The sequence below is a fragment of the Helianthus annuus genome, chromosome 15 (assembly GCF_002127325.2).
Source record: "Helianthus annuus cultivar XRQ/B chromosome 15, HanXRQr2.0-SUNRISE, whole genome shotgun sequence".
NCBI classification, from domain to species: domain Eukaryota; kingdom Viridiplantae; phylum Streptophyta; class Magnoliopsida; order Asterales; family Asteraceae; genus Helianthus; species Helianthus annuus.
In genome coordinates this window covers 16809205-16828833 of record NC_035447.2, presented here as the reverse complement: position 1 = coordinate 16828833, position 19629 = coordinate 16809205, and the positions used below count along the sequence as shown (strand labels likewise).

The window sequence follows — 19629 nt, the reverse complement described above, 5'->3', positions numbered from 1 at the left end:
AGGAGATTTTGTCCTTTAGACTAGACTGTTACTCAAACCACATAACTTTAATGTGAGTCTTCTTTAACAATCCCTTATATAATATCCTACTAAATAAAAAATTTATATCCACTTCTACTCTCACATGTGATGTAAGTCATGTGGGCTTGAGTTGACGCTTAATTCTAACGGTCGTTAATTGAAAGGACGAAAAGAGTTGCAAAATGTAGACACAAAGATTGTTCAACGTGCTTTTTAAAGATTAAGACATAAGCTTGCAAATTCATATAAATTTAATAGATGCTTTCTGTAGAGGTGAAGACAAAGCTTTATCATTTGTACATGACCAGTGGCGGATCTAAGATTCGTTTGTAGCGGTAACGTTTTATAAATAAGCGGTAACGAAATCGAAAAAACGTCATTTTTTTCCAAAATTTATACTAATTTTACCCTTCATTAAAAGGGAGAAAAAAGTCAAAAAAACTGGATGTTAACTGAAAAATCTTACCAAATTTTGAATTTGGATGAAATTAACAACAAAATTAAAACCATAGGGATCCAGATTCAAAAGACTTAAGTTTTGAATTAAAGTGGCAAAAGTGAATAAACCTCAAGGACCATTTTAGCAATTTACTCAAAATTTTATTAGTGAAAGTGACATCAATAACTCTTCATAACCCAGTTTCCTAATTTATTAGTGAAAAGGTAAAACCATCAATAACTCTTCATAACCCAGTAGAGACAAGCCGCTTCCGATTCATTCAATTATTATTTGGCGTGATCGACAATGGCGATAGTACACTTTCTGCTGTTCCTCTTCTCTCTCGCTTCTGTAACGACAGTGGTATACGCTCAATCCACCTCCAATGTCACAGAGATTCATGTTCCTCAGATTACCGGGGTTGTTGTGGGATTATTCTGTGGTGTTTTCGTGGTGTTTTTGATGTGTTTAGACCACCCGTAGTAGGGCGTGATTTTTAAAAAAAATTGAAAAAAACGCCCCAAAACGCCCCTTCCCCCACTACACCGGGCGTTATTGGGGTTATAATTCAAAAAGTTTGAAGCCGGCGTTTTAATAAAAGCGCTAAATTGGAAAGGCAAGCGGCGTTTTATTTGAATAATGTGCATGGGTCAAATGCATGGGCCAATGGGAGACTTCCAAGTGTAGTGCCATTTTTTTTTCTTTTCTCTATAAAAAAAATAATTGTTTATCGATTGGAAGGGGCGTTATTGGATAATGCCCCGCTACGCCACTTTTGCTATAATGCCCCAACGCTGACTAGGATGTCACTCTGTCGGATAATGCCCCATGGTGGGGGCATTATATTAGTTCACCACTACACATGGTCTTAGTAGGTGTCTGTGTGTACCAACTTAAACGTAAGTGTTCTACGGTCATTCATCCCTGCGATTTCGTTTCATGTGATGAATACAAGATTACCATTGATGACTATGGTGGACTCAGAAAAACATTAACCCATGAGGGCAATATGGTAATTTCAATCCAAGATTTGAAAAAAGCCACCAACAATTTCAGCCAACTTAACATACTCGGTAGAGGAGGCTCCGCCACAGTTTTCAAAGGAGAGTTAAAAACGGAACCAAGATTGCGGTCAAGAGGACCGAATCGGTTCACGAGTTTAAATCCGAAGAAACACTAGCCTGTGTGATCAGTACAGTGGCGGAATTAGCTGCGCATTGTTGTGCGTCTAAACCACACAAGAGGCCTAACATGAACCAAGTAGTCAATGTTCTCTCGTACCTCGTAGACCCATGGAACCTGCCTGAACCGGAACATGAAGGTGTCGATATAGATATCGCCATGAACATTGACACTGGCTCGTTTACTTCACTGGATGGACGTCTCTGTTGGCAAATCAGAGAACAAACAGTTAAAAATAATAATCACAGAATAACAAACGGTTATCGAAGTCAACCCTGATGCACTTCATCTAGCTGATCAGGAACGGAATGTTAAAGCCCTAATTTCACGGTTTGGGTTGCATGGTATACCTGTTTTGGTGAAGGATAATATTGCAACGAAAGATAAGCTTAACACGACTGCGGGTTCTTACGCCCTTCTTAACTCTGTGGTGCCTCGGTGTGGTTAACAAGTTGAGAGAATCAGGAGCGATTATACTTGGGAAAGCAAGCATGAGTGAGTGAGTGGGCTCGTTTCAGAAGCTCCTCTGCACCTGGTGGTTGGAATGCTAGAGCTAAACAGGCAGTTGTAAGTCTTTAAATTGAAGCACACCAGGTGTTTGTGTAAATGTCTCAGTGAACATAAGATAGTTAAATATTCAATATTCAAAGTGTTTTCAGTTCTTTAGAGTTGATCAACTTTTGGGACGTTAATAATAGAATTTCACAAGAAAGTTGAGTGACGTTAATGGATAATTGGGAAACGTGGTTACCACCTTAAAAGGTTTCTTGAATTTGTGCAGAACCCATATGTAGCAACTCTTAATCCATGTGGTTCAAGCACCGGATCGGCTATATCAGTTGCAACAAACATGGTTACTGTATCATTCATTGGGCACAGAAACAGATGGATCAATCCTATGTCCTTCAAGTGCCAACTCAGTTGTCGGGATCAAACCCACCGTAGGTCTCACAAGCTGATCAGGAGTCATTCCCGTTTCCCCTAGGCAGGACACAGTTGGGTAAGTGAGTCTATAATATACGTTCTCGCTGTCCATTTAGTTTTGCTAACCGCTTTCTCTCTGTTTAAATATACGTTCTCGCTGTCCTATGCAAGTCACTCTAATATATTGCGATTATATGTTTGGCTGTTGTGGTTCAAAGTTCAAATAGGGCTGTTAAACAGGTGGGTCGACAATTATGTTTTATGGGTTGACATGAATACAACCTGTTTATCCCATAAGAGTTATTTTTTCGCATATTAAAAAAGTTCTAAATTTACATATTCTTTTAAGCAATTATATATAGGGAAAGTGGGTACCGATACCAGTACCAAATATACTCGATTCAGTACCGATACCTGGTACCAAATCCTCATCTGGTGTGAAAGAAAAGAAAGTAGCAAACGTATTCATGATGTGCGTTTGGTTTTTTTAAGATGTGTGAAAATGACTAAAAAGCCATTAATGAAATCCAAATATTACAAGAATGCCATCACCATTTTTAGTTAATTTGTTGTTGGGATTTTGGAGAAACGTAAGGCCAGCCCATAACGCATTTAGAGATCCACATGACTCAAGATCTTATTGTTGTGGCCTAATCGAAGGATACCCTGTGGCACTGTACCATCAGTCAGTTCCGGGCCGCCTGGGCACGCAAGTGGGCCCTAAATGAAAAGGGCACATGATAAAAAAGCAAAATCTTAGAATAAAAGGCCAAGGGGCGACCAATACCTTCCGACAAGAAGCCCATGGTCACAAAAATAAAAAGCCTCATGCTTCTAGTTCCCTTGTTTGATAAAATGAAAGTCTTTTCTTTTTTCAGAAATAACTTACATATTAACAAAAACATTAAAGAAGCATAAGCAAGGTAGTTAAAAACTTTCGAGAAAAAGGAAGATTAAAAGATAAAAACCCCTAGACTTGTCATAAGCACCGATATTTATAACATCAATACTCATGACTGACGGGAAGCTAATACACCAACGACTTGTGACAGTGAGCTAAAGTTACTGTATAAACCTTTGAGAACCCAACAAGTCAAACTGATTAGACTTCTCCCTAAAGCATATAAAGGTGTCCTCGAGACACACAAACCTGAAACTTACCTAAAGAGGCAAGGTTAACGCTACAAGCAACGTCAAGGGAAGATAAGCTTACAAGGACTAGAAGGTAACAGCTGGCACAAGGCTCCCTTGGGCAGAGCAATCTGCCTATAAAAGGAGAGTCTTGTTCAGCCCAAAGTAAGTTCACTTTTCTCATTCTTACTCTAAACTCTTATCCTTTCATTTCGCTTAGACTCTTAAGATCATCCCACTAATTCTCACGCCGGAGGCCAAACGCGGGAGGCCACCTCTCGCGTCAAGACTAACGATGTTCTTTGATTGCATATTCCAACTAAGGAGCTACCTTTTGGAGTTGATCCTGGACCTACCTCTGCCATACCCTTATTGCTTTAACAAATACTAGTCAGAATTTTCACCCATAACAATAATGTTTTTGTAAGAATATCATATCTTACAAAATTTATATGCTAATTACTCCAAAACTTTTAAGTGAATAACACGAAGACTAACACTATTAGACAACGCTAGTCGCCAACATTTCTTATGGTCTATTTAGAGTCGAGAATGTAGATCGAAGGTCAGTATATATCCTTTTGTTTCCTCGTCGATTACCTAGTGATTCCGGCTATATTTGATGACATATTCAGCAAATGTCAAGTTAAATTTTTTTCTATTCTATTTAGAGTATCATGTCAAACCAAATATTGAAACAACTCCCCTCCCCCCCCCCTCCCCCCCCTACAACCAACTCATCTATAATGATAACCATAAAAGAACATGCTTTATTATGACAATACCCTGCCCTATGAGGGCTAAAACAAAAATTTATCACATCCTTCAAACCCAATCAATTATCCAAAATGCCTTGTAAGAATCAAAACTATTATGACTTAAAAAGTTTATATACTTACTTTACAACAACATAACACACCCTTCAAGTATTCACAAGCTTTTTTTTTTTTTTTTTTTTTTGCTCTAATCACATATGTTGGTTTTCTGGCGATAAAAACCAAACCGTGAATAAAAACAAAACATACGCGTTCGAGTTTGGAATATTTAGTTCAGAGGAGGAGATGCGGGCTCTGAACTATATACCGAAGAATATGATATTGTATCCTCTTTTGGTATGGAAACAAAGTTCAATGGTCCTGTAGACAACTTTCTCAAATCTTTAAAAGACCCGTTTTGACGCCCTGAATAAGAACGCGGGGTCATAAGATCCGGAGTTGGACTCCCGTTTGAGTTCCTACGTGGAGTCGCAGTCAATGTCCCGTTTGTTGCCTTCCTAAAACTACTTACTCTCCTTGGACTAGGCTTGGACCCATATATAGATTCTTTTTCTGTAAGTAGCAAATCTTGGAGCTTCTTTTGATCCTGCACGAAAGATCAAATGACTAAAATGCCCTTAATAAGTAGTCCAGGACATTCGTTGGTGCGATAAAATTTGCGAGTCTTTTAAGATGGCTAAAATATCCTTTTTATAATGATAAGAGAAATTTTGTGGGCCCAATCTATATTATTTTATTTTTGAACCGAATGTCTAAAATACCCTTTAGAAAGGATGGAAATTTAGTTGAATGATAAAGAAAAAAAATACTACAAATTACCCTTAATCGCTTCTTTTCCTCTTCTTTTCGTATTCTCGAAACTTTATATTCCTCCAAAATTGTCACCAACCGCGCCTATAAACAATGTTTTTAAACGTAATTAAAAAACCATAGGAGAAAAATGTGAAGAACAAAAAAATGAAATATTTTCGGATATAATGCATTATAAGTGCAAAACTCACCCCATCATAAAGGAACAACTTATTTTTATCATCTTCCCATGTGACCGTTCTACATATCAAGTTATCAACAATAGCTGCAATCGATTGATCATAAATATTCAGTGAGTTACTCAACCATATGAAAGAAATCATGTTATAAACAAAGAAAAAGTAAATACATGGAATCTTCTTGATAGTAATTCGAGCTCGTTCAGCCCGTTTTAAACTTATATGAGCACTTCTTCCACCACTGAATCGGTTTTGATCCTACAAAATAGCAATGTGAACTAAAAAAACAGAAACGTATAATTTGTACATGAAATAGTAACTTTAAGCATCGGGACACAAGCTATAGGTGGCAAAAAATTACGGGCCAAAAAAATTAATACTCAGGACACTTTGTTCTGTCCTCATCCAAAATTTCATTTTAGATAATATAATAAATATGATTTTCAAATACGCGTACTAACATATTTCTTCAATTGTTTTGAGCGGTAAAAACCACTTTGGGTGACTTTTAAACTGTTTGACCCGTTTCTTTGTGAGTTTTAAGAAAAGAAAAATACCATATTGTACTCTTCAAGCCAGATTTCCTCCTCACAAGCAGAGAGCCACCGGTCTATGCGATCCATGATTTCTTTTCGGCCCAAAGCTTCATTCGATACTTCACTTATTTGCGCTTCGATTTTCGCTAAAAGTTCACCAGGGTCCACCAGCCCTAAAACACAAAACACTTGAGCTTCAGTTTTCTAACATTTAACAGGTATATTATTTGCAAAAATATTAAAAAAAAAAGGACAGAAGATATGTTTGTAGGCCCAAACCGCCCGACCTATTATACTAAGAGATTATTCATTTTGACTCGATACTTAACCCGCCCGACATAACAAGACTTCTTACCAGAATCAATCATTGCATTAGATTTTTCAAAAGTTGTGCTCGGATCAGGTTCGATATGGGTTTTGAAACATAATTCTTCCAGTTCTGCCCTCCTCTTCATAACAAGTTCTTTCATCCTGCTTGTTTTGAGTTTATTGAGCCTCTCGACCTCTTGTGACGCCTGCCAAGAATGAGGTTTGTTTAATAATATAACCAATATATATACAACAAAATAATAATTAGAGTGAATTTCAAGTTTTGTCCTTTATCTTTAGGCCACTTTGCAAGTTTTGTCCTTTATGTTTAAATTTGACGAGTTTTGTCCTTTATGTTTAAAAATCAAGCACGTTTTGTCCTTTATGCTTGATTTTTAAGGACAAAACGTGCTTGATTTTTTAAACATAAAGGACAAAACGTGTTTGATTTTTAAACATAAAGGGTAAAACGTGCTTGATTTTTAAACTTAAAGGACAAAACTCGTCAAATTTAAACATAAAGGACAAAACTTGCAAAGTGGCCTAAAGATAAAGGACAAAACTTGAAATTCACTCTAATAATTAAAAACAAAAAAAAAAAACTGAGACATGGGTACGAACCTGTTGAACAACCTCGGTCGAAAGAGCTCCTGGTTCAACAACTTCGGCTTCCGACAGTCGAATAATGGATGCTACTCTTGAAAAGTGCTGTTTTTCTTCTCTTGTTGTGTTCATTATATTCCAAAGTTCAAATAGCGATGTTACAATATCTTTTAGCTGTATTTTATTATGAAAACAGATTATTGTTTGCTATCAAAATTATAACAAATGGATAAAAAGATGTTTTTTTTTTTATGACCGTAGCCCGTTACCAGCCCGAACCATCCATCTTGCCACCTCTAATGAAAACTTCAACTAATGTAGGATCAAAGGGTTGAACAATACCTTCTGAAACCGGACTTTTCTCTCTGTTTTCAACTTGAGAATGGTATTCTCAAGGCCTTCCAATGTGTTATCACTTATATTTGTGGCATGTTCAAGGCTTTTATCGTGCAAGCTTGGATGCACCGCGCTTACAGTTTTGCCGAAATCTAACCCAAGGATGCTGCACATTAAATGCACATCGTTCACATACGCCAAAACTTTCTGGATACGCTCAGACTGCAACACAAACAATGGCCCGGCACACAAAATTAGCTCCATTTGTTTGCCTTCCTGTTTTGCTATAATTATTATTTTTAGTTAATTGAATTTTTTTTCTAAAATGAGCCGTTTCGACCCAAACCCATTTTTTTCTGACCCGAAAAGAATTGTTGATTTCCTAAAATGGCCCGTTCTAACATGGACCCATACTAAAAAAAAACGTATAAATGAATGAAGTGTTACCTTTTCCTTTTGGAGAGATCGGAGATGAGACTGGTATTCACCGAGTTTTCTGATAGACAAATCTTGTTCTTCAAGATTTAAAGAACTAACTGTGCTTGTAATTTGATTGTATCCCGATATTTCACCATTTATCTTTTCGATTTGACTCTTGATGTCCGCAAATTGTTTGATCCGTTCCTCTTTCTTTGATTTTAAGTCCTCTACTAATGGTGTGACCATCATGAGTTGACCTTTCAGTGATGAAGCTTTCTTATCCACATTTATCTTGACAGTTAAGAACAGAAACGTCAAGTTTAGTAACATCAAAAAATACTTCCAAATATTGCAACTTTATTTCGGCTCATGTGAAAGTGCATTACAAGCAACCAATTCATAAAAAGAGATGAAAAATGTCCATCCGTCACCACCAGTGGCAGACCCAGAAATTTTTTTCATTGGGGGCGTAAATTTTTAGGGCTAGTTTGTCTATAGTATATAATAAATTTTTTCGGGCCTGATCGGGTCGGGTCATATAAAAAAGGTAATCAAACTAAATTCCATATAATGAACAAATGTACATCAAACGTCATTACAAATGCATAACGAAAATACAATATATGTAAAGTCGTTTTCTACAGGTTTTCATTTTTGGGCTAATTATATATATTGTATTAGTAAGAGTAAATTACAAAAATCGTCCTTTATGTATGTCACTTATTGCAAACTGTGTCCTTTGTCTTCAATAATTACAGAAAACGTACTCGATATTTGCAAACCCTTGCAAGTTGTGTCCATTAGCCCTAACTCAGTTAATTTTTGTGGTTAAATCTGACTAAATGGACCTCACATAATGGTATTTTTGTGGTTAAATCCGACCAAATTGACCACACATGAGTAAAATGACCAAAATACCCTCATGTGGGGTCCATTTGGTCAGATTTAACCACAAAAAGTTAACTGAGTTAAGGCTAAAGGACATAACTTGCAAGGGTTTGCAAACATCGAATACGTTTTCTATAATTATTGAAGACAAATGACACGGTTTGCAATAAGTGACATACATAAAGGACGATTTTTGTAATTTACTCTATTAGTAATTAGTGTTTATTTGCAAATTATTATTTATATTAAATATAAATTTGAAAATCTGTCAACATCTAATTTGTTTTTTTCTTTGGGGTCGGTTTCGATTCTGTCACATGAATACTGTAGAATACCGAATATACGTGGCAAAACAGGTTGGTCTAGTAACCACCAAAACGGCAAAACGAACTCAGGTCAAAACGGATTAGTAAATATGATTAACAAGCTACGCTATTAATACAATAATCATTTTTTAGTTTTACCCACAACGACCCGTTTGCCATAAAACAAGTTAAAAACTGTCATTTAACCAAGCATATTCGGTTGTTGCAGGGTGTCTTTGTCATTATGCATACAGTTAAACTTAAAAGCCAAGGAACTGTTAGGAAAACCATTTGTTATGATTGATCTATTATTAACTAACCACATGATTGCTATATGATTAATTTATTAATCAACATTAAAAGTCAACAAAATAATTCTGCACCAACCAAAATAATAATTCAGATTAAGATATAAAATAAACCAATAATCCAAACACTTTCAATAATTACGCAAAAGAAAGCTAACGAATGCGATCAAATGAACGCCTCCTAACAGAACCCCACAGAGACTATAATATTGCGAAGCAAATAATTGAAGTCAACTTATCGGTTTAACCCGATTAAAGCAGAAACAATTAATTATTAAACACCAACTTACTTTTAACGCATCGCTTCGAGTTATGTAACATCCTAAAACCATTTTAATAAAGTTGACATAAAAATGACTTTTTATTTACTTATTTAACTGATTATATAGTATTTACCGGGGATTGAATGGTAAGGTCGCCGAGGGAAGCCATGAGGGCGGCGAGTTCGGCTTCTTTTGCAGCGACAGATTGATGAAGACGGGCCTTGGTATTTGCAGCCTCGTCGAGTTTTCTTCTGTACACTTCTAAACATTCTATCTCCAATTCTATTAACATTCTATCTTTCTCTGATTCTGTCTCACCTATGTCCATCCATATTTGCTGATGACACACAAATATATATATATACAAAAACATCAAATAATGAATATGCAAGAAAGTAGGCTGCTAAGCAGTAAATTCTGCAATCATAAGTAAATGAAACAAAAGAAAATTTAATTAAATTCATTTAGGGTGTCAATTTTATGACCCTGTTTGTCACCATCACCAGTTCTTGATTTTGGAAAAACAATAATAATTATAATAACTAAATACCCAAATCAAGATTTCATTTTGAATAATTAAAACACTATGAAAACCATCATACTTCAATTTTTTTTTTTTATGATGGGCCCATTAAAAAGATCCCAATATCACAGCAAAGATCTTCAAGAACACAAGTTACCAATCAAAATTCAAAAGTAGGTAAAAAGTTAAAAAAAAATTGATATGAAAATTGAGCACCTGAAGTTCTTTATTTTGGAAAAGAAAACTAACATGTCCAATTCAAGATTTCATTTTTAAGATTAAAAAAAAAAAAAAAAAAAAAAAAAAAAAAAAAAAAAAAAACTACACCATGGAAACCATCATACTTCAAATTCTTATAATATGAAGTCCCCAAGAACACAGCAAAAATCTTCAAGAACACAATTCACCAACCAAAACTAGTTAAAATTCAAAGAATTAAACTGAAAAATAAGCACCTGAAGTTCTTGAAGCAAAGCATTGCAAGTATTAGCAACCCTCAACATTGTTCTTTTAATCTTTAATCTTCAATCACACTTTTCAACACTAAAAATCCAATCTTTTTTCCACTCAAAAAACAGAGCACAAAGAAAGAAGTAAAAAATGCAGCCTTTTTTGGGCCAAAATATAAGTGGCCATTAAATCCAAAAAAATCAAGAAGTTTGTGGGTCACTTTCCACCCTTCTTACTTGTTTCTCTCCACCACCAAAACCCTTTAAACTAAACCTCAAACAGCAACTATCACCACCAACAGCAACAACCACCTGCAGACATATTTGAAGCTTCCTAAAAAAAGAAAAGGAAATGTACCCAACAAACCCTTTTTTTAATGATTTTGGGTCAACTTTTGATCAAATAATATCCAAATATTATATTTGTTTGGATTGTTGGTGACAGGGAATAGAAGAGGATAAGAGCAGTGGAATTTGGGCATTTATGGACAAGGAGAGAGAGGGTGGATTATGCTATAATGCGCAGGAGCCCATTTAATACAAAAGATTCTGTTATTTTTTTAAATTATTACTAGGGAGAAAGCCCGTGCGATGCACGACATGCATAATAGCTATTGTTTGTTCGTGGTAAGACGTCTGACACGGCCGATGCGTAACATGTAAGACAATACGCCTACAAAGGGGCGTGCTTAAACTTTATTAAACCATGGACCATAAGTTGTTTACTTGGCAAAACTTGCCGGCCAAAAAGAAGTGAAAATAAGATGTCTTCCAAGGAAAAAAAAACATGAAACAGAAAAAGGAAAAACGCATAAACTGTCGCATGTCTTCCTATCTTATTGGATAACACATAGACCAACCTTTAGCTAACGCATGCCACCGTCATCCCCAATCCCATCACCAGCCAACTGACTGCAGTGAAATAATTCGGCAGTGTTGAAATGCTTCCATCAGCGTTCCTTACCATCACCGGAGTGAACTTATCCTGTATGTCAGTGGAATAAAGGCTGTAGACGCGTGACAGGCCACACTCTGCTGTGAGTATACTATGAGCAGTGGTCTTTGTCAAGCGTTGGGCGGTGTCATCAAAGCAGACAACGACAGCTTCGGCTGTTGAGTCAAACACCTCGAGTTCTAGCCTGAAATTGTGCAAGGTTTGTAATTTATTTTCAGTTATAAGGCTGCATGAGAATGGCTACAAATTAATACAACTAAACATTTTTAGAAACAAACCTTCCTCTCGGGAAGACAACGGGGTTTTCGCACCCATCACACCACATATCGTTGTCTTCACGCCCCACACCTTTCATGCAATTCCCACCGCCACATGTCAGCTTGAACCACTCTTGGCTATTGCGTATGTGTTTGACTTCAACACGACAGGTGAATTCAGCACTCTGCATATATTACCAGCATAACTATAAACTTTAACCATTTGATTCAAAAATGATAACCAATATTGTGCTTATCCAAAATGACATATCCTAAGTGTATATTACATTCTAATGCAAACCTGATTTGACCTTAACCAAAATGATCAACGTTTACATATGCTTGGTTCGCCACGAACTACGTACACTGTTTATCTACCCAATATTTAAATTACATTTTATGTTTTCAATAAATATTTATAAACGTGAATTCGGTATTAAAAAAAACATTACTTTTTTTTCGGTATTAAAAATGTGAATTCGGTATTAAAAAATATTTATAAATATTTATAATTGTTAAAAAATATTTATAAATATCTATAAATGTGAATTCCGTATTAAAAAATAGATTTCGTTATTCAAAAAAAACATTAATTTTTTTAACCGCAATATAGTCCTCCGATGTGAAGTGGATACAACCAACAATCGTGTGGGGTCAGCTTGGTCGTCACAAACTATACGAATTTGGATTTGGTTATTGTCTGTCAAACTCGTAAACTGACTGTTAGGTTTTAACATACGAATGTAAGTCCAAATAGATGTTTGATTTAAGGTATTAAAAAATAAGCTTCTGCCTTCATATAATAATCAACTCATACATGCATATGAAAATTGTATGATCATATGTAATAACAATCAACCTGTCACGAAGTCATTTCTTTATTTATAATAATACCATAAAAGGATGAATGTGTGTGTATATATATATATATATATATATATATATATATACGGAACATAAGGTTCTTTTTGAGTCTTAACTAATAAAAAACATCCATATTTATTTAGTGGCAATCTTGTTGTCTAACCCAAAATGTATGATAGAAAATCTAGCACCAAGATCCCACTAAATGCGTTTTTGGTTATTGGGTTACCTTTATAAATAATCCTTCAAGTATCCTTTTAACACAATTAAGTTAATTAACTTAAGATCAAAATAAAAAATATATAAACTCATTTGGGTAATCATATTATAATTATCCATAATTAAATATTTAGCATATATAGTTAAGTTAATATTAAATTTAAAAGTATATATTTCTTTAACATTATAATTTTATAAAAGAGACGGTCGAGATAACAAATTACGGAGGCTGAAATTGTGTCATGCGTCCTCCATAATATTATGTGTAGAGATAGAGATATATTGTCCTTTACTCTTCGATTTCGATAAAGATACATAATCTAAAATGAATATTCTATATATACAATGTAGTTTGTAGGGGGCATACCATGTGATGCTTGTTTCTTCTACCGTGGGTCAAGATGGCTTCTAGTGTGGTCTATTTTTCTGAATACCCAACAACAGAATCGTTCCTTGCCATGGCCACACGTGTAGACAGAGCGGTTATAGGTTGTTGGAGAGAAGGCGGGTATGGGCTGCAATATGGACAAAGATTTATAAAGCCATTTAGATGGTCTTTTGGAATGGACAACATTAATTAACACAAAATTAAATGATGATTGTTATGGGAAAATGATAAGTCACTTACTTTTATTAGAGTGAAACCGAGAAGTTAGGGGTTTGCATACAAAGGGACATAACAATTATAGCCACATTAATATAATAAAGTAGAATTAAAAACATCATTAAAGCTGTATTAATGAAGGTAAATATGTAGTTAGGGTCTAGAATCAATGTCCTTTAATTGATGTATGGTTAGAATATAATTTAATATCATGTTAAATTAGAAACCATACATACTGTAAGGAACATGTATAACAATATATCACTAAGTAACATTAACTATTGAGTATTTTTAAAATATGGTTAAGAACACATAGTAAATTAGGTGACATATACAATTATTATGATTGTCTCTTATGTTATAATTATTAACAGTATTATTATTGTTATTAGATGACATGGATAAGTCAAAAGGAATAATGTAAACCTGTGTGCTATTTGAGTAAATGTTTATCAATGATTCATATGATAGTAAGATGATGTAACCTAAGCGAAGCCCCTCTATCATGATAGTTAAGATGCTTAGATGGTTATGAATAATTCACAAGACGATATATATGATAATATAACCTTTATGTAGACGCATTCTCTCATGTTATTCCTTTTTACTTAAAAATTTAGCAATTATTAAACATTATGATGCATTTTTTAAATGAAAAATATTAGAGTATTATAAAGGTTATGTTCGTACAAAAATCAGGGGGGTTGCTTCTTGTCATACAATAACAAAAAAATGATTTTGACCATTTTGCCCTTACTACTTTCTCATGTTGACATGATTCTTCAAGATTTGGATTTGAAAATGAAAGTGATAGTGTATTAGGGGGTGTTCGGCCGAGATTGTTTAAGGGAGAGGGAGTGTGATTTTTGAAATGGGTTTTCTTGAAAATGTGAAGTTTATGGAAGCATGTTCAAGGGTTAATCATTGATCTTAAACCTACACTCATTTTATATTCAGCGTCATCATGTTCTCTGAATTTTGAATATGCTCGTTTAAAATCTTACATGGTTACAACCTGAAATTCTTATTACCTAAAATATGATATCAAATTCACATTAAAAAATATATATGTTTGATTTATCATATACTAATCAATTACACTTTGAATAATTCAAAGTTTTTAATAACTTTAAGTTTCTAATAATTTTAAGCTAAATAATATTCACTCTATTTTTATGATCATATACTATAATAATATTTTTGGTTTCAAGGTATAAAATCGGTTCCCATATTGTATCCGTTTATTGTTTTTGTTTTTGAACGAGAGTATTTATGATGAATTTTTAGTTTTGTGTTTTTTGTCATCTGAAAGTTTATATTTTTTGTTCTTTATTATTTCTCATTTGAAAGTTCATATTTTTTGTTCTTTATTATTATTTAGATGATGAATTTTACCTTTAAGATTTTCTTTTTATTTTCTATTTCGAGATTGTCTTTTTTACATACCTCATCATATATAAAGTAACAGATGAAATGATCCTAACTTAAAATCATATAATGCACAATACTCAAAGTTTGATTCATCTATAAAAGAAAATAAGGGAACTGAAGTTGGTGACTTACCTCTGTCGCGTATGAAAAAGTGACGGCCGTGTTGTTGAATTAGGTTACGGTTGGTGGGTGGTGGTGCATAACTGTATGAAACACTCAAAGTTCGATTCATGATAACAAAAGACCTATTGTCGCCGTACGATGACAATGGTGTTGTTGAATCCGGGTACGGTATGCGGGAAGAGAGAGTGCGAGAGGGAGAAATGAAGTAGTGATCATTTGTGGCTTATTTCAGGTCTTTAAGAAATGTTTAGTTGGCTAATCCAATCATGGCCATTGAAGTTTCTTCAATAAATGGTAACGGTTTCATGCGATGATGATTATTCAGAGTATCTGAGTTAATGTGGTTTAAATATTGGTGAGTTCTTCCTTTATCTAATTAAAACATATTGGTTACTTGCAGTAAGAATTCAAATAGACAGAAGACTTTATATTCATTCACTAATAAAACATATTGGTTAGTTGTAGTAAGATTCAAATGGACGGATCACTGTATATTGAATATTCACTAATTTAATTAAATGCTTTAATGTAATTTAAAATCATTTATGTTCTTTATTAGTTGGGTTTACGGTCCTTGAATGAGAAACACAATTAATAATTATTTTTCTTTTTCTTTTTTCTTTATTAATTGGAGAAGGACGATTATGCCCCCTTATTAAGGTAATCAAGTGTTGTACTATAAGCACTATAAATTGTAATTACTTACTTTTTGCAGGTATCCTTAGAAAATACTTTATAAAGACACAAATGTATTTAAGAGGCTCATAATGAAGGTTGTAAAAAAGTTGATATAACTAAATTTTTAAGTATATGTATATAGATTAATTCATTTACTTTATCTTTAATTTTATTTTAAGTCTAACAAAACGAGATGAAGAGTTGTTCTTAAAATTCCTTTAATTCTATAACACACATATATTTTAAAGTAAATGTTTAAAGTTTTTTATTCCTTTAATTCCTTTAAAATTCCTTTAATTCCATTAATTCAGTTACGTTATCTTTAATTTTATTTTAAGTCTAATTTGTTACAATTATAATATTAATTTTATTAATTTAAAGAAAGAATGTATTTAATAGACTCATGTATTTAAGAGTCTCATTAATGAAGGTTGTAAAATAGTTCATATAACTAAATTTTTAATTATATATAGATTATTCACGAGTCGCTAAATGAAAACATATTGTTTAAATGATTTGTTTCAACAACTATATTTTTTTCTGGATAGTACTATCTATTTTGAAAGAGACTATATCACTAACTTAACTTGTTCAATAGAAAAAAAAATTTTGGTGATGGTGATGGACGGGTTAAGAATGGGTATCGTATTCGTAATTTAGTCTCGTAATTGATTGTAAAACCGTTGGAGAAAAATCATCGGTAATTACTCATCAAGTAAGATCATTGTTTACTCCAAAATAAAGAAAGAAAAAAGTGAAAAGAAATAATTACGGGTATGTCTCACGTAAACATGTATTATGCTTAATGTAACCGGGTCTGATATCACTTAATACTATACTTGTCCAACACCCGCAAAATTTTTTACACTGATAACATACCCATTCCCCACCCAAATACTCACCCGCAAAATTTATATTTTTCTTTTATTAATTTTCAGTAAAAGCACTGCACATAGTTATTGTGTAATTTGGTCATTGTGCCTTTACCTATGTTGTTGGATATAAGATGTCCGAGTCACGATTAATTTAACGTAATTAACGAGGTACGATTCAAAGAGTTACACTTTGGACAACGAACTAAGGAATAATATTTTTGAGATAAATGTTATAGTTTATAAGTGTGTGAGATCTAACGGCAATGTGGTTTAGACATTTAAGGAATTAATCATTTACGAAATGATTAATTAAGTATTTAGTTGTTTATTTAATTAAATAAAAGGTGGAGGATTGTTGGCCCATGAAATCCTTCCTTGGAGAACAGATGATACAAAAGCCAAAATTAGTTCTCAATAGTTGATCTACAATAAGCAGTGTTTAAATTTAATTCCCTCTAATGGCAGTGGCTTCTAATAACTGATGATCCTAAAGACTGTTATGCACAAAGACTGTTCTATCAAAGCCCTGTTGATTACAAAGACTGTTAAGGTCTATCAACTGCTGATTGTCAAAGTGCTGTTGAAGACAAAGTACTGCTGGAATCAAAGGCCTGGTCAACCTAAGAGGAAAGCACTGCTCAGATTCATCAGTGATTAAAGCATCATCAGTGGATTGCTTCATCAGTACTTAGTATAGTTTGTTTATCAATGTAATAGTGTTTTGTAGAATCAGTGTTTAGAGGTTGTTATAACTGTTAGATGTCACTGTCTAGGTGATGTCAGCAAAGATGCTTAGTGGTTGGGATTTATACTATAAATAGACAGTGCCTGTACTGTTCTATTTAGCTCTTTTGCACACACACTCATCTTGTACGAACAACCATAGTGAGATCAGGCTGAAGGGGAGTTAGTGTTCATGCATGCATGAGTCTAAATATTGTAATTGTTCAATCTTTTGACTATGAAAGCATTGTATGATCAAAGCTAATCTTTCCTTGATTGTGTTACAAAGTTTTACATCATTTCCGCTGTAATCATTCTTTGTTTTATCTTCTTTCATTACCGTCTTAATTAAAACAACACAATCAAGTCAAACTCGTTTTATCAGCATTTTATCAGCGGGAAATACTGGCAAGTACATTCCATTTTGTAAAGCATCAGTTGTTTACACATTACAGTATTAAAGGCGATTACAATGTTTATATCTACATAATTACTTGGTCAGTACGTGTCACTCGACGGATCTGTGACTATGGTCATATCACACATTGGATACTCGGGCCCAATTGTGAAGGTTATCAAGTACTGTATACAAACCCCATAATATTGGCAGCAATTGTAGAATTACAAAGACTTAATCACTCTAATTGTATTTGAAAACATTTGAGGTTTTGGTAAAACATTTTGACTCAAAAATGTATTCTCAAATAGTGAGAAAAAGTGAGTGTACTTACATTGTTGACTTAGGTGATACTACTATAGCTTCCTGGTGATTCTCCTGGTTATTATCTATTAAAATTAAACAATGCACACACACGTGTTAGTAAAATAACCCAAATCACATTAACTGTACAACTCGAGACAGAATTCCAATGACTGAGTCAGGCAGAGCCTTGACATGCATTACGGAATCCTAAATCAATCGGGTGTAACACGAGACAGAACTCCAACGACTGAGTCAGGCAGAGCCTTGACATGCGTTACAGAGCCCTAAATCGACCGTGTAGGGTAACATCAGGGTTATAATACTTACAATGAGGCAGAGCTTCGCTTTATAGAGGGGTATTATGCCCGGGTATAATAATTGCCTACAGAGATTGAGAGAGATTTAGAAATTTTGAACGAATTCAAATGAACTTAATCGATCCTATTTACAGGCTTTCCGTATGGCAGCTCGCGGCCCGCGTAAACATAAGCTAACTCTCTTGCGGCTCGCGAGAGAGTAGACTAGGGTTTAGGGTTGGCTAGTCAGCGAACCTAGCTTTGACACGTATCGACAGGTGTCAGCATGAGTGTCCGGCAAGCAACCGGGGCTCGCGCCCCGCGAGAGACCAAAGGGGTCTGGGTCGCGGCCCGCGACAAATCCATGAATTTTGTTTTTCTTGATTTTTATAAGTATAAGGTATTTCGGGCTCGTTTCTCGCGTACGGGGTATATTTTAGGACATTTAGGGGTGTCCAAGTACGTTTTAAGAGGGTTGTTATACTTGCCTTAAGATCTTTCAACACGGCTTAAGAACTTTCAACACGGCTTGAGATCCTTCAACATAGTTTAAATATAAATGAATAATTAAAAATATAAACGAATAATTAAAAAAAATCTCAATTAAATGTGAGAGCTTGAAAATCTCAATTAAAAAAAATCTGAAAGTTTTAACTTGAAAATAAAAAAATATTTAACTTGAAAATAAAAAATTACTTGGTTAGAACCATGTGTATTACACAGGTTAAATAAATGTAGTTTTTATACTAAATAATAAAAATATAACTTTAAAAACCTCGTGTATTATAAGAGTTGAATATGTGTATTACACGGGTACAATACAAGAGTTTTTTTAAAGATATTACATTTTTATCATTTAGTATACAAAAGAGTAAATTACAAGTTTTGTCCTTTATGTTTACATCAAATTGCAGGTGCTGTCCTTTTGGCCAAAAGTTTACAGGCGGTGTCCTTAACCTTTCAAAATCTTGCACGTTTTGTCCTTTAGGCCAAACCTGGTTAGAAATCCTAGTTAAAAATTGTCATATGCAATGCATATGAGGGTAAAATGGTAACAACAACATAAGTCAACAAAAACAATAAGAGCAGCAACAATAAGAGCAACAACAATAAGAGTAGCAACAAAAACATTATCACCAATCATCATCTAATCCCATAAAAGCAAAGAGTTAGTTTCATCTGTGCAATTTCAGTTTCAAGGTCCAAACCATTTGACCGTTATCCAGAGAACAATCAAGGTTCAACCATTCAAACATCTAGTAGCCGAGAAACCAGCATCAGTAGTCCAAATTCTCAAAGATCTTGCCAAGGTAACGCTTTCTGTAACATATTCTTTTCCAATCGTAAATTAAATTGTTTCTCATAATAAAAAATGTGTCGCGATAACAGAAGAAATCGCAAAACCATTTAGAGGAATGTTAACCGCGGATGCCGGAAGCTCACATGATTTAACAAGCCTTTGTCCAGTCACAGAGCCTCTTGAAAAGGTACAAGAACTT

At 34.1% G+C, this 19629-nt stretch overlaps 2 protein-coding genes across 3 annotated transcripts; both read right to left on the bottom strand.

Annotated features, from left to right (window-relative positions):
- Nucleotides 1-4518: 4518 nt before the first annotated feature.
- On the bottom strand, nt 4519-10886 carry LOC110910941 (65-kDa microtubule-associated protein 6). Of its 2 annotated transcripts, XM_035984205.1 has the most exons (12): nt 10640-10886; nt 10409-10509; nt 9564-9767; nt 7694-7957; nt 7253-7468; nt 6929-7084; nt 6354-6513; nt 6020-6171; nt 5633-5720; nt 5475-5548; nt 5293-5367; nt 4519-5059 (listed from the first exon to the last, which is right to left on the bottom strand). In XM_035984205.1, the coding sequence occupies exons 2-12, from the start codon at nt 10454-10456 to the stop codon at nt 4742-4744; spliced, it is 1755 nt and encodes a 584-aa protein (XP_035840098.1). In that variant the 5' UTR covers nt 10457-10509; nt 10640-10886; the 3' UTR covers nt 4519-4741. The 2 variants fall into 2 exon arrangements, with proteins under 2 accessions (XP_035840098.1, XP_022011209.1); XM_022155517.2 differs by having other exon boundaries at nt 10409-10886.
- LOC118487424 lies at nt 10604-11886 on the bottom strand. Its single transcript, XM_035984261.1, has 3 exons — nt 11636-11886; nt 11274-11541; nt 10604-10714 (listed from the first exon to the last, which is right to left on the bottom strand). Exons 1-3 carry the CDS (start codon nt 11803-11805, stop codon nt 10604-10606), a joined length of 549 nt encoding a protein of 182 aa, XP_035840154.1. The 5' UTR covers nt 11806-11886.
- Nucleotides 11887-19629: the final 7743 nt, after the last annotated feature.